This window comes from Tauraco erythrolophus, chromosome Z, assembly GCF_009769465.1.
Source record: "Tauraco erythrolophus isolate bTauEry1 chromosome Z, bTauEry1.pri, whole genome shotgun sequence".
NCBI lineage: Eukaryota > Metazoa > Chordata > Aves > Musophagiformes > Musophagidae > Tauraco > Tauraco erythrolophus.
The window spans coordinates 6,836,007-6,852,167 of NC_141496.1; the positions used below are offsets into that span (position 1 = coordinate 6,836,007).

Sequence of the window (16,161 nt, forward strand, 5' to 3'; positions counted from 1 at the left end):
GGGTAATACAGTTCCTCTAAGCTGCACATACAGGGGAAAAGGGGGGCTGAACAAACGTCATGTTTAACTAGCAAATTTGGGTAATATGCTGAAATAACTAAGGGCCCATCACAGTCCTAGTGGATTTTCCTTCATCAAAGCTCTTCCGGTGTTTTCAAGGAAAAACAGCACAAAGCAAAACGGACTCACAAATACCAGTCAGATTCAGATTCAAATCAGTCCCTCTTATAATTGGGAGGGATTTCTTCCCGACTTAAACTGTTATTAAAAAAATACAGGAGTATAACAGCACTCTTTGAAGAGACCCACACATTTATGAAGAGCTAATTACATTGCTGCTTATTCAAAACAGATTCATTATGAACTCAACATGTGGCAGAAGACTCATTTTATGAGTGGCCTTATTCCTGCATCAAGCAAACTGAGGAGTGAAAATCCTCACAAAAAGCCAAGAGCTATGAACATAATCCTCTAGTATGCCATGTCTCAGCAGGTAAGATTAAAAAGACAAAACAGAGCACTCTAAGACTGCAACAACAAAGAGTTTATTAGAGTCAAGAATATATTATCACTGTACAGAAAACATTCAGAGTTAAAGTGTGAAACACTCAGCTGCTCACCGTGCGTTCTGGTCGCTGAGCCCGTTAGCGATGGTTTAATTGGCTGCCTACAGCTGGTTAACTTATCAGCACTTAAAAACATTTCTGTAAGCAGGAAAGAAATGATTGTCCTTTCTGAATGATAACATTGCCCAAGGTGGGAAATCAGGAATCATACAGATTATATTTAAAACTTACTCAAGGAACAAAGTTGGTGAGAAGGAAGGAGAGACTGCCACAGTTTTGTGTTTTTTTTCTGCACCGAGGGACTGTAGCCTCACTGCCACAACTTTGTCCACACTTATGTTCAGTATAGCAATGATTTATATTTTTATATAAGAAAATATATTAACAGGTACAAGACTTTGCCATCAAATCCAGCCTCTTCCAGTTATCTTTGGCTTGGGAGGAGGTTGCTTATTTCAACCTTTGAGGCCCAAATGTTTTCACTAAAAAGAAGCGTCATAGTATTTGAACCCGAAGGACAGTATAAACAATCATTTTTCTTTAAAAAGAAACAAAAAAACCCCCACAACAAAAGACTGGTTTTAAACCTTCGAAGAACAGAGACTCAAAAACCGTCTCTATCTCCTCAGCTCTCATTTCTCCGTGCTACCAAACCTGCAGCTTTTGCCTTTCAAAACAGTTTGGGGAAGTCCACAAGGGCCTGAGAAAGTCTCTTTCTTGAGCATTTGCTTGTTTCCACCACAGGCAGGCAAAAGGCTTATTTCCTCCAATACTAAAAGAAAACAAAACAAAAAAAAAAACACATAGCACAGCATTTATCCAACCTGGTTTACTCTCAAAGAACAAAAGTTATGCATAAATTGAACTCTGGGTTTAAAAACATGGTAAAATGCCTAAAGGCAAGCAATTTTCACAACATTTCAGGAAAACAAACAGCTTGGAAACCAACTTTGTCTGCCCCTTGACAAATGGTTTCATCCAATCTACACAATCCTGCTGGTAGATTTTTCCCTATTTCACTTTGGCATCCAATAGGAGAAAAACACAAGCCCTGTCCTGAGGGAAAGGAACTACAGCTGCATTCTGGGATGCAGCAACATAGGGATCACAGCTTGGAGATATCCTAAAGTCACTTAACACTTACAGCTTAATTTGAGCTTGTTCCTGATTATTTTTAGTCACTGCTTACCATGAGCCCAGAATGCAACTGACTTGACTTGTAAATTTACAAGGGAAATAAAATGTCAAATTAGTCACTTCAACTGGAGATTGTTTCCTTGCTCTGCAGAAATAAATAATGCTGCTAAAATGAAAACGACTCTCCAGGGAGAAATGGCTATCCAGTCTTCATTAGTATCAACTAAAATTAGTATGCACATTTTCTCCTCTTGAGTACTATTGTACACCACCATTAACTTATTCTAAATGTTAAATTTATTTACTTCTGAGCCAACAGTTTTTTGATAACCATTAAGAAGGAGACAAGTACTATATAAAAAGGTCTGTAAAATATCTGGTAATAGATTAGAGACACATTAGATACTAAACTAAAGGCTTCATAACACAGCTTTGAACTGAATTCATTTTACAATATTGTTACAAAAGAACAATACCAAGCTGATGGCAAAATATCTAGATTGCTTTATCCAAGAGTTTTACTTACTACAGTGACATATAGAATGCTGATACACAACAGTTACTATAATAACCAACCTTATTAAAAAGCTCTTAACTGCTGCAGTAGACAGCACAGAGTCCTTGCAGGCTTGTTTTTATTTCTTGATAAACAAAAAAACATGTTGAACAGCACTTCAAATGAAAAATTGTGTGGCATCAGGCCAAAATCTGCTGTTTAAGCATGTGTCATAATACCTGTGTAGTGGTTTTGGTTGTTTTTTTAAGACAACTTACATTACTATTAAAAGCTAAGCCTTTGGCAATCCAATGTAGCATTATAGTTGAACAAAGTGAAAGCTCCAACTGGCCATTATGTAGGATGACCCCTTTACAACAAATTTAATGATGCATTAATTGTTCATTTGTTCAACGATTTACAGACTCTGCTCCAGCAGCAAATTCTTAAGACACCTCAGACAAAAAGGAAAGATAATGATTTTGACTAATGAAGTACTAAATATCACTAAAAAGTGTCCTACTTCACTTGTAATACAAAGAGAATAAATAATAACTACATTTAATTTTGATGGGGTTTTTTGTAAGTTTTATTTTTTTTTTTTTTAAAAAAAGACCTCAGTATCTTAAGACTTGGTGAATAATTTGTGACTATTTTTCTTGTACCCTCCTCGCATTTATAAGCGGCCAGTACTCTTGCAGGGGGAAGCCTGCAAGAGTAATTACTTACAGAACATGAACGGAGGCAAAAATCTGAACTCCAAAACCAGCAGAAGAATCCTGCATCACATGGAACCAAGAGATGCCTTAAGCACTTACAAAGCAATGCAATGTTGTTTTCGTTTTGGACACCAGATTCTCCAAACAGAAAGGAAAGCTAAAAGCACATAGGTAGTGAACTCTGCAGCAGTGCACAAAGACTGTTCAGGGCCTCAGGAAAAAGGGCACAAAAGTCTCCATGCTGGAAACTTGCATCAGCCAGCTGGAGAGGTAAAAAACCCCGAATGAGACAACTGGACCAGGTCTGCATTAGCGGCTGTCACACCTGCTTACTCAAAGTGTAATACACACTGTGGGCTTGATTTCTAAGTCCCCAAACATGAATGGAAGATGCAATCGTTGCCTGCTGCTGTATCAGACTGCTGCTTGGAACACCATTCTTGGGAGCTAGAAGCCTAGGGTTCAAACTCTTGGACACTTTTAAATATTCTGAACAAATCTGTCCTGTGATTTTAAAAGTAGTTGTAAGTGCTAAAGAAAGGTCAAGCAAGAACGAGCCTGAATGGAAAAAGAAAAGGTCACCTAAATCAAAACTGTAAACTCTGACTTACTAATACAGCTTCACAAATGTAATAACAATTATCTGGGAGAGTCTGGCAGTCACCTAAAACCAATGAAGTAAAAAGGCATGGCTTAAAAAAAGTGACTGTCAGTATGTGATTCACAGAAAGGTCTACACACGTATTGGAGACAGTTAAAAAAACAACAAAAAAAGCGATTACAAGGATTCAAAATTAGGTAGATGGTAGACATTTTTCACTTTTTCTTGTTAGATTACTGTCCTCCATCCTATGATCAAACTAATCCATAATGAACAACAACAAATTTGGCAATATTTTTATATAATTACACTCATTTTTTTTTCACATCACGTAAAAGATCACCTTTATTAAATATATATGCAGATGGAAATGACATTTTTGCTTCTAACCCTGCACTATAGTGCAATTCTTCAAAATAAAAATTAAGTTTGCAAGAAAAAACAGATTAGTTGGAAGACCTTTAGCAAAACAGATAGCCATAAAAATCGTTCTCCTCATTTTCTATCAGAATGTGATCAGTCTTCTGAAGAAAGAATCAATAAAAAAAAACTAGGATAATGACTGGCTTTTCAGATCAGTTTCATTTTTCCTCTCAACTCTATTTCTTGTCATGAGTCTAATACTTAAGGCGAACACTGTAATATCTTAAGTCTCTGATAAACACAAACTAAATATGTCAGATGGCTTAAAGGAAAAAAACACTGTAATCTGAAAGAAGAAATGCTTTTGTGAACACAGTTTTATTCAATGTGAGAATGAAACATTTTATTGTCTTACTGTGGCTTGTATTAAGACAGCACACATAGGCGTGGTTAAACACTTTGTTCTCCATACTAAAGCAAGGGTAAATTTTAATAATAAAAATAGTGGAGACAATAATCAATTGCCACCCAGACCAATCGCAAGAATCGGATAAAGCAAGAGGGTGGATGGGACCTCTGGAGATTATTTAGTTCAACCCCCTTTCTTAAGCAGGAACAAACACAACAGGTTGCTCCGGACATTGTGCTGTTGGATTTTAAGTATCTCCACAGATAGAGACTCCATCACCTGTCCAGGAAACCTGTCTCAGTGCTTGACTACCCTCACAGTAAAAAATCTCAACATTCTTTATGTTTAGATGAGTTTCCTTGTCTTCCAGTCTTGTGCCCGTTCTCTTGTCCTGTCACCAGACTCCACTGAAAAGAGCCATCTCCTTTAACTCCTTTCCATTAGGTATGCATACGCATTGATAAGATCCCTCTGAGTCTTCTCCAGGCTGAACAGTCCCAGCTCTCAGTCTCTCCTCATATGACAGATGATCCCAGCACTTACCATCTCCATGGCCCTTTGCTGGACTTGTTCTAGCATGCCCATGACTCTCCTGTACTGAGGAACACAAAAGAGGCATGGCACTCCAGATGCACCTCACGTAGCACTAGGCAGAGGGGAAGGATCATCTCCCTCCACCTGCCAGAAATGCTCTGGCTAATGTCGTCGAAGAAGCTGGTGGCCCTTCTTTGCCACAAGACCATCATGCTGCATAGAATCATAGAATAGTTTGGGTTGGATGGGACTTTCAAAGGTCAACTAGTTTCAACCCCTCTGCAATGAGCAGGGACATCTTCAACTAGATCAGGTTGCTCAGAGCCCCATCCACCCTGACCTTGAACACTTCCAGAGGTGGAGCATCTACCACCTCTGGGCAATCTGTTCCAGCATTTCACCACCCTCATCATAGAACATTCCTTTTAATATCCGGTCTGAACCTACCCTCCTTTAGTTTAAAACCATTACCCCTTGTCCAATCACAACAGGCCCTACTAAAAAGTGTGTCTCCGTCTTTCTCTTAAGCCCCCTTTAAGTATTGAAGGGCCACAACAAGGTCTCCCTGGTGCCTGCTCTTCTCCAGGCTGAACAACTCCAACTCTCACAGCCCTTCCTCACAGAAGAAGGCTGATAATTTTTGTGGCCCTACTGTGGACCCGCTCCAACAGGTCCTCATCTTTCCTGTACTGAGGACTCCAGAGCTGGATGCAGTACTGTAGGTGGGGTCCCACCACAGTGGAGTAGAGGGGCAGAATCTCCTCCCTCCACTTGCTGGTCACACGTCTTCTGATGTAGTCCAGGATATGGTTGGCTTTCTAGGCTGCAAGTGCACATTGGTGGCTCGTGTCCAGCTTTTCATGCACCAGTACCCCCAAATCTTTCTCCTCAGTGCTGCTCTCAATGCGTTCATCCCCCAGCCTGTATTGATACCTCAGGTTGCCACGACCCAGGTGCAGGACCTTGCACTTGGCCTTGTTGAACCTCACGAGGTTCACACGAGCCCACTTCTCGAGCTTGTCCACATCCCTCTGTATGGCATCTCGTTCCTTAAACATGTCAATCACACCACTCAGCTTGGTGTCATCCACGGAATTGCTGAGGGTGCACTCAATCCCACTGTCTATGTCACTGATAAAGGTATTAAACAGTACTGGTCACAATATGGACTTCTGAGGGACACCATTCGTCACTGACCTCCATCCAAACGTTAAGCCATTGACCACCACTAGTGGTCAGCATCAGGTGCAACTTGTCCACCAAAACCTTCAGGGCTTTATCTGAAAATCTGCTTGTCACCTCATCATTCACCTGCCTTGCCCACGCTTGTGCAAGAGGTTACTCTGCACCAGATGCAGTACTTGGCACTTCCCTTTGGTGAACTTCAGGAGATTCCTGTGCGGTTATTTCTACAGCCTGTCAAGGTCCCTGGGACTGGCAGCACACACTTCTGGTGTATCAGCTAGTCCTCCCGGTTTTGCATTGCTGGCAAACTTGCAGAGGATGCACTGCATCTCATTACCAGAGTTATTAATGAGACGTTAAAACAATTCTGGTCTCAGTATCAACCCTTGGAGTATACCACTAGTGACTGCCCTCCAGAGGGAGTCTGTGCTACCGAACAAAACCTTCAAATCCCAGCACACCAGTCAGTTTCCAATCCATGTCAGTGTCCAGTTCTCTAGTCTATTCTAGTCTATATTGTTCTGGTTTGTTTATCAGGATATTACGGAAGGCAGTGTCAAAGCCTTGCAAAAGTCAACATGAATAGCTATAGCTCTCACCCAGTTCACTGAGCTAGCCGTTTTATCTTAAGCAGTCATCAGGCTGGTCAGGCGTGATTTGCCTTTTGTAAATCTGTGCTGACTACTCCCAACCACCTTGAATCTATTCTGATTCAAGAATAAACCTGAAAGTAGAGTAGAAGACATCCCTCCTGACACCAGAAATCTCGAGGTTCCAGCTGTCACCATCCTGGGAGTCTCCATTTTGTAACTCGATGAGCACAACATGTTCTTGCTCCTCATTCAGTACAGCTGGAGGTTCAGGCTCTTCTATCTCCAAGGTCTTGGCAAAGGTCTGGTTAATCTCTTTCTTGTCAGCCCTGATACCATGCAGTTTGCTGACCTCCCACAGCTCCTTTGCTTGGTGATGTAGACAATCCACCACTGCACAACTCCTGCAATCAAGAATCCCAACTCCCACTGCCTTATCAAGAGGTCTCAGTCACCCTCTATAGCCCCAAATCTGAAAAGCTCCATTATCCCTCAGGATCTCCATTTGTGTTGAGGCCTCTGACACAGGATAGCTGCTGGGGACCGTGTTCTGGGTACAGTCTTAATACTGCCAAAGATGCGGATGCTGTTATGAGCAGAGTTCCTGGCCCCTTCTCTGCAAGCTGCTGTGTCTGTTAATTATCATAATAACTTGCTGGAATACACAGTTAAGGAAGTCTAGCAAAGGTAGGAAAGAAAGGAAGTTTATCTTCACTCATTTACTTTGGGAATGAAAGCTAAGAAGTTCTGGATCCTCCAGCTTTCCAATTTGGAGTTCTTACCCTTGGTAATACAATCATCCCACTTAGCATGTTTGCTAAAGTGCTTTAAAGATTCTTCTAGGACCATTAAGAGCTTGCTTTTCAGTCTTGGCAGCAAGAGCACACTTCTAACTTGTTGGAAAATGAACTAAAACAGCATAAGCAATGAAGTAAAGTCTTGAACTTACAAGTCACAACTTCTCACCTTACTCAGCTTTCACTGAGAGCACCAACTGAGAAGATATCTCACCTGAGCAAACTTGTGTATCTGTTCCACTACTGCTGCAAAGAGGGCATGGACACTTTCATCGATCAGGCTCTGCATATAATGGACAGCCTCTTCATCAGATAAGTCCAAACGAAACTTGTCCTGCACCTGGAATCAGGGCGGAGATGACAAAAGCTAATTAAATTCAAGTTATAACACACATTATTTTATCTGAACAACACAGCAGCAGATGTAATGCTTTCTGTTATGGAAGTTTAGTAGAGAATCTCTCTTTTAAGCTACAGCGGGTAATTGGAAATTTATAATTTTATGTAAAATGTCTCCTTTTAACTGTTTCATAAAAATGAGTATTTAAATAAGCTACAAATAGCCCCCCGTCTACACCTCATCACCCCAACCAGTAATTTCAAAACTCGAGGACAGAAAGCCAAGAGAAGTACCTGGACGTAAGAGTTTACACAGAACTATATTGCTATGAGAAAAACAGAATACACTCAAAGTTCACTAAACAAGAATGAAATGCCACTTGAGAAAAAACACACAACTTTGCAGAGGAAATACAAAGTTGGAAGAGTGTGAATGATCCTAACCATTTCTGAAAGTATTTAAACACTTCCTTATTCTAAGCTTACTTTCAGGTAAAATTGTCTTCCAGAAACTGTAGCGCAATTAAGTAAAGAATACAGAACCAAAGAAAGGGACAAACAACTCAACTCTGTCAAAATTGACCTTTATATGGCAGAATTTCATTGGATTATATCCACCATCTACATATAGTTGGTTGGGGACACTGCTACCCCTTACATGGTTTTTTCTTTTGACAGCAACATGCTGTAACTGCTGTACCAACAATGCATTTTGCTCAGTACTTGCAATTTGTCTATGAATTAAAAGGTGAATGCACTGTAATTAAAGAACACAGCAACAACATCTATATTTTCCTATTTCAGCCTTGGCAAAGCCTTGGCCCATGAATATTTACAAAGATGTAGAGGATGTCTTTCTGTGAATTCCAACTAATTCCACAGCAATTGTTCAGGACCGCTCCAGATGGCAACATCTCACACGCACCTTTGGTAATACTCAAAAACCTCTGTACATAGAACTGGCAAGAGCTTAAACAGCACTTTAGAGGGGAAAAAAAAAAAAACACCAACCAAAAAGCACAACAACATTTTGCTTTACAGGAGCCAAGTTTTGCAGACCTGCCTTAAGCCTCACACGTTTATGAGAGGCAGATGCATAAATAAGTATTTTGGATAAGTTCAGATAACCTGATGGATGGACCTGAGGAAGTGCTTCAGATATCAACGCATCATTTGCTAAGTTTTCTGAAGTGCTGGCTGTGCAGCTAGGTCTGTGTGAAGGAATGGTTAAGTGTTCAGATTTTTTCTGGGAAAAAAAAAAATCAAATTTTTTTGATAACGATGCTAACTTTGGGTGCTCAATCTGGAAAACCATTTGTGCTGTTAAGACCTCCTATGGAGTCGATGATCTCTCGAATTAAGAAGTCTGTGATCCCAGCATTCTCTAATCAATCCTACCACCAAAGTTTAAAACTACCAGTCACTGTGCAAAGTAGTGCTGATCACAATATGAAAACTGCCCAGCAAATTCACATTACTTGCAGAAAATTAATTATTGCCATGTAATCATGCGCTTTATTCTCATAAAGATAAACTCCAAATGATGCGAGCGCTTGCTGAGATCTGCGTATCCATCTACTTTAGTCTCTGGCATAATGAGCTAGGTGAAACTGTATCAAATGATTTTTGCATCAAGTATGTAACTTCTGGTTTATCTGCGAGAATCTCTTTTATGGAGTCTTTATACTGAGACAGCATGCTTTACATCCTAGGTAAATTGTTTCAATCATTAATTGCCCTACTTCACAATTGTGACTTACTTCCTATCTGAATTTGTCCAATTTCCATCTCCAACAGTGGAGCTCATTAAAACTGCTTACATTAAAGAACTGCCCATCAGAAATCTCTCTCGTGTAGGCAAATATCAGATTATTTAAGCTGCTGCTTAACCTTCTCCTGGCTATGACTAAGGAGACTGACTGTAAGAAAGAGTCAAGTCTTTCCTGAACTTCTTCCATGCATTTACCTTTTTTAAGCATTGACAAAAATGCGAGCCAAATTATTTCAACAACGTTCTTAACAAGGTCATATGCAAGATGATTCTACTGCCTCTTCCCATTTTGTATTCTTTCTATGCACCAAGGATGCCACATATGCAACCACCCTGTTTATGACAGCAAATTACTCTGAGATTTCAGTTTAGTGCTACTCCACGTTCTTATCAAAGGCCATGTATTCCACAATACCACCCTTCAGCACTACAACAAAAAGCATATGTTATCCTGCCAAGTATGGAAAGATAATGCTGCTTCACTCAAAATACTGTCACATAACTCTGTTGCTGATATGTTCGAAGTAAGCATAAATTGAGTTTTTCCTCAATTTCACCACAAAAAGAAATTTGATCAAAATGAAAGAATAGATTGAGTCTAAAAAGTTAAAACTCTGAAGGAAGCAAGTACCAGGGAGAAATTAGAAGATATGTCAGGTTAATATTATAGAACTTTTATCTTTATAACAAACATGAGAAGGAAGTTTATTATCTTCCACAGACATATTAGAAGTCTGACAGCTAATGAAGCACACAATAGAATCCAACTGAATTTAATGGACTATTCACATACTTGCAATTATGCACAAGCTCAAATACCTCCCCAAATCAGAGCATGGGTTTCTCTTAGATTTATTTTCAGGCTCATAGAATAGGCGATGTAAAGAGAATTTGGCAAAACTGCTAACTGCAGTTTCAAAAAAAAACACCCCACTGTAATGCTCTTTTGCACAACTCTACTAATCAAACACTTCAACGATCTTCTAAATTGTTCACAGAAAAAATCCTCAGAAACTCTTGCAGATAGTGGCGTTAAGATGCACCTTCATTCTACAGTTAATGACTACTTAAACCCACTTTCCACTTGCCCCAGGAACAGACTGGCACACTGATATTTGTGGACAGAAATTTACTCGCAGTTAGACCCCAAAATCAGTTTGCAATTAACAGCAGGATCAAATGCTGCCAAGTACTAGATGTTTGCAGTGACGCTTTTCGGTGCTGCAATTAAAACTGACTGCTGCAACCTGGCCGAGAAGAAACACGGCAAGAGGACAAATTACCTTTTGAGCTGCAACAGTAGCGACAAATTACTATACCTTGATTTATGGTTCTTGTAACAAAACACATGGTAATTCTTAATTCAAAATCTCTGAGTTTCAAACTGCACCATGTATTCTTAAATGGTTTCTCACAGAGGAGGTGCAATAAGAAAAGAGGTGTCTGCATGGTGTGAAAAAAAAAAAAAAATGGGAGGGGCCACATTCTGATGAACACGCTCGAGAAGAATGGCCACCATGAAGGCATCAAAAACGTCCCACTTGAATTATGTACTTAGAGCTCTCACTTTGGCATTTAAATTAGGTGCATCTTGTTAATTTAGTTCTTAGTATTTGGTAAAAGAGAAGTGATTAATCTGGTTAAACTTCTTTGTTTCCAGAAAGAAAAGTTTTAAACCCCACACTGTATACACACATCGATTTTTAAACATCAGGTCTCAACACCAGAATTTGAATGTTCAAGGATGAAGAGGTTAAATGGAGAACTATGGTCCATGAAGATAATGACATTCAGCTTCAAGGTCTCAAGTTGTCCACTTCCTATCCCCCTGCACAGCAGATGTTTTAGTAATAAACCATAAAAGAACAGGCGTGCATAGTTACATGAATCTGCATGACTAGAAATTTTATTTTACTTAGTTAAATTTGAAGTGTCCTGTAAGAAAGCTACTGTCAGAGCTGACAGAGGTAAATTTTCAAAGAAAAATCAAAATCAAAAGCGGAAGAGGCCATAAAAATAAACTACAAGGGACAGTTCAGAAGAAAATATGAGGAGGTGGGGGTGAAGGGAGAAGCATTTAAGTAGAAATTAGTTGGAGCTGAACTAATGATCAGAACAGAAAAAAAAAGCTCATCATCACTTGCTGCACAATCACGTAGAGGAAGGGAACTTAGCAAGGTAACAAGCCAAGAATGGGGAAAAAAAAATACAGTAAAACCATCAAGAAATACTACTTTGCATCATGATTATCCCATATAACATTACAGGTTTATCAACTACAGTCGAAACAAACGCAAGAAAAACGCATACAAGAGGAGGAACTGGATGCTTAGTAGCTCCCTCATCTTCCAGCAGTGTGCAATACCAATACAATAACAGATACAGTGGGGTTTTGGTGTGGGGAGTGTGTGTTTTCTTGTAACTGATTATCCTTGTCCTGGGTTTGGCTGGGACAGAGTTGACTTTTTCAGGGGAAGCTGAGAGCCAACACAGCCCAGGCAGCTGTCCCAGACTGGCCTGGGGCGATTCGATGCTCAGAGCACACACTGGGGGAACCAGCCGGGGAGAAGGTTCACTTTGGGAACCAGGAGCGGGCTGAGCTCCAGTCCCACGTGGTGAGCAGTTGTAGCACTCGTTTTGTGTTGTTCTTGTGCTGGAGTTGTTGTAGTTATTATCCCTTCTCCTTTTCCTGGTACTGTCCTATTAAATTGTGCTTATCCCAACCCACCAGCTTTGCCCTTTTCTCCCGATTTCCTCCTCCCCGCCCCACCAAGGAGGAGCAGTGAGCTGCAGCGCAGTAGCTGAGCTGCCAGCTGGGCTAAGCCACGACACTGCTATCCATCACAGCTCTTCACACGTTCCATTACTGCTGCCCCATGCAATGAATTTCTCACTCTCTGGAGAAATTGCAGGTTCATAGAATCATGGAATGGTTTGGGTTGGAAGGGACCTCAAAGATCATCCAGTTCCAACCCCCTTGCCATGGGCAGAGACACCCTCCACTACACCAGGTTGCCCAAAGCCTCATCCAGCCTGGCCTTGAACACCTCCAGGGATGGGGCAGTCACAACTTCTCTGGGCAACCTGTTCCAGTGCCTCACCACGCTCTGAGTGAAAAATTTCTTCCTTATATCCAATCGAAATCTGCCCTCTTTCAGTTTAAAGCCATTGCCCCTGGTCCTATCACTACACGCCCTTGTAAAAAGTCCCTCTCCAGCTTTCCTGTAGGCCCCCTTTAAGAACTGGAAGGCTGCTGTAAGATCATCCCGGAGCCTTTTCTTCTCCAGGCCGAACAGCCCCAAGATTAAAGCATTAACTAAAAGATCCTCCTTTTTTCATGCAAAGATGCATTTATACAGCACTTATCTTTTTTAACCTGGCCTAAAGCTGCATTTACACATTTTATTTATAATCACATCACAGTTTGCAGATACATTGCTATGCTTTCTAGAATAAACATAAAGATTAATGTGCTAAGATATAGGGAGGCAAAGGGTGAAATAACAAAACCAGTCATCATCTTTTGACTGCACTTCTGCTGAAAAAACAAGCAAACAAAACCACCAAAACAAAGAAAACCCCCACAAACCCAACACACAAATGCCCTGATCAAAATTAGAATTAACCTCCTTTCTTCCTCTACCTTCCAAAACCAAATAAAACACCCTAATGCAAAATCAAGTGGTCACTTCATCCATCTGTTGCAAAAAAATCTCAGGATCCTATGATGACACAGCCTGATCAGAGCAAATACTAACTAGAATACCATACACTAAATTCTGGGGTAGGCAAAGAAAGTCCCACACCACAAATGTTATGGGGAAGTAGAACGTCATGAGACGAATCACTGCAGTAAAAATTAAACTATTTCATGGAAAACACTGACATTTCTCATTAAAAAACCACAAACCACCACCAAAAAAATCTGTTTTAAAGACAGAAAATTTCAAAACCTGTATATTTTATGTATATTTACATTTGATGTGACACTTCACTAGAAAAAAGGGAAGCTGTAAAGTTAGCCAAGAGGGAAGGAGCATAACAGCTACAAGAATAACGAGCAGTGTTAGTTGCTGGCAGACTCACACTTCATTTTTGCTTGAAGTGTCTTCAAGGAGAACTAAAAAGACTATTGTTTTGAAAATGCTACCAAAGAGGTTGTATGAAGCTGATTTCACAGAAAAGTTCCAGTCAGGCCCACAGAGCTGCAAACAGTATAAAAATCAAGATGGCAACAAAGAGAATATGAAATACTTAAGGAAACCCTAATAATCGTATTAAAAATCGCGGTTAAAGGTCTGAGGTAATGGCAGGCCTGTGTCTTCACCAAGTTGAACGAATCTCCAGGTTTACCCATCTCCTTTTTGGTATTTTGTATTTTGGGAAGCGTGACCATTTTAGGATTGAGAGATCATACAGAAACCCAGCAGGGAATTGTGCTAGTGCAGGTAAGTGCATTTCATTGCAAAGTTGCAAGATTTTCACTTGTGCTTCTTGCTCCTTAACCACAAGACTGCCCTTTCCCTCTAACCGAAGAGCAGATTTGTATGGATTTTTTTTTTTTTCCATTTTTTTTGTCCTCGAGTTTGATCTACTGAATAGTATAGCCATTAGCTATCCCTGTATTAAACTCAGGATTTTTTTCTTTTTTTACTAGCAAGCATCTTCTTACTGCAAAAATATTACCTAAAATAGATTAGATACTTGATGCTCAAGGTTAAGACTGACATTTTAGAAATTCTTAAGAAGCTTTTATAAACTTCAAGGAAGTGTCCAAATCCATACTTCATGAATATTTGTTGCCGTGTTTTTCATAGTTACTGAAGAAGGCAGTAATACATTTCGAGGTAACACATCACACGTACACGTGTGCATCCTCTCTTAATTCCATTTACTTTTCAGACTATTTGCAAGTCAGTCATTCTGAAGACTGCTGGTTGCTCTTCAAATACTGGAAGAAGTATTTATTCTTCCAGCAACATCAAGCAGCACTGCTGGTGTTTACTTTGACTGCTAGCTACATAATTTTAACACTCCAACGTAGGATTGCTCATTGAAAAATCAGCTACTTAAAAAGAGAAACAGCAGTGTCCTTTTGCATTGGGTCATAACATGCATTTGATGTAAGCACTCTGACTATTACTAAAACCCTGGATAAAAATCAATCGACAGCCAAAAAAGAAAACAACATTATTTCGTGGTTTTTTTATTATCTTTACTATTTTGCCTTATAATTGTTACCAACAGTCAGCATTCAGTGTTCATGTAGCAGAAACTGGCATCAAATTCTTGGCTTAACCCTTATCATATTACATCTTTTTCAGCAAAAGACTTGCTTTCCCTGTTGCTTGCAGTCCAAACAACTGACTGTACAAACTATACAGATGCTCTATGTGCATGAACAATTTCACTAGAATGTTCCAACAACAGCTTTTGTTTTCAAGGCTTTCATTTGAAAAAACTGCAGTTTCTAAACAAGCCTTCTGTAATTTTTTTTATTTTTTTTTAAATAGGAGTCATTAAAGACATTAATGAACATCTCTAAACTGAACTTCCATGAAAATAAGGGTTTCAGCTGCTGCAGCATGCAAAGATGACACTGTTCCAGCTCAGAATTTCATCGTATCAGCCAAAACCTTACAATCAAACAGGCAACATGATATAAAGCAACAGGAGCTCAGAAGTGTTCTCACACTTGTTTCACGTTGCAATGTTTATTCTATCTTTATCTTTTTTTTTATTTTGAAATGAATTAATATACATGCAAAATAAACAGGCTAGAAACAGAAAAGCTGGGTGTGCAGCTGCAGCATCATTACCCAAATGGACAGAAAGATGAATGTCTGCAAAATAAGCTGCATGCCAATGTGACACTTTTACAAAGAATAAACCTCCCTAGAGCAGCAAGCAAATATAAATACTGAAACAAACAGACTGACCAAGGAAAACTGAGTTTATATCTCTTATAAAAGTAAATTTCCTCCTGGCATTAATAAATCTCAGATATGTTTCCTAGCTCCACCTTCTAAGAAATACTTGCACTTTCAGTCAAGTGAGAAGGGACAGATATGCCCTGCGTAAAAAGGCATGTCAAGCACCAAATTAGAAATCCTTTCCCTTTCACTAACTTGTGAACTTGACTCTCAGTTATACATTGACTGACTCCTGGGGAGGACACAGGAGGGGAAAGAGCATAGGGAGTTTTACTATAAACCAGATGAAGAAAATGTCAAAATTAGCTCAGGCATGGAAACAAGCTACCTCAGAGATTCCTTCTGTACCTTAAGTCACGGTGTACCTCTGCTTCAGCTTTTATGCCTGTAGAACAAGAATCATTTTACTCTGATATGTTTAATGTAAAAGGAACAAAACACGTCTGTTCTCTCTTCTTGCTAGTTTCCAAACATTTATACTATTCTCTTTCTTGTCAAGGGGGATGAAACCTAGTCCATGTTTGCACAGACATGGAAACACAGAGGGTGTTCTCAGTGCTACACTCCACGGGAAGAAAACTTCCCACTCTCCTGAACGGTCTGATTTTAGCCATTTCTGTGTAGAGCCAAAGGCGCTATCGAAACGGAATGGGGCTACTTCCACAAGCAGCAGTTACCCACTGCTCGCTGGACACCAGGTATTCGTGCCACCCACGCTCAC

At 39.9% G+C, this 16,161-nt stretch overlaps 1 protein-coding gene across 3 annotated transcripts in view; it reads right to left on the reverse strand.

The window, feature by feature from the left end:
- Positions 1 to 537: 537 nt before the first annotated feature.
- The window catches only part of PIK3C3 (phosphatidylinositol 3-kinase catalytic subunit type 3), an 88,906-nt gene continuing 73,282 nt past the window's right edge, over positions 538 to 16,161 (reverse strand). For 2 of the 3 annotated variants that reach the window (XM_086628715.1, XM_086628713.1), the window contains 2 exons: positions 7,612 to 7,737; positions 6,870 to 7,004 (listed from right to left, as the gene is read on the reverse strand). In XM_086628715.1, the coding sequence (XP_086484841.1) occupies positions 6,924 to 7,004; positions 7,612 to 7,737 (207 nt within the window). In that variant the 3' untranslated portion in view covers positions 6,870 to 6,923. Of the gene's footprint in view, positions 1,339 to 6,869; positions 7,005 to 7,611; positions 7,738 to 16,161 lie in introns of those variants that run through there. The other variant, XM_086628714.1, reaches the window with a different exon arrangement.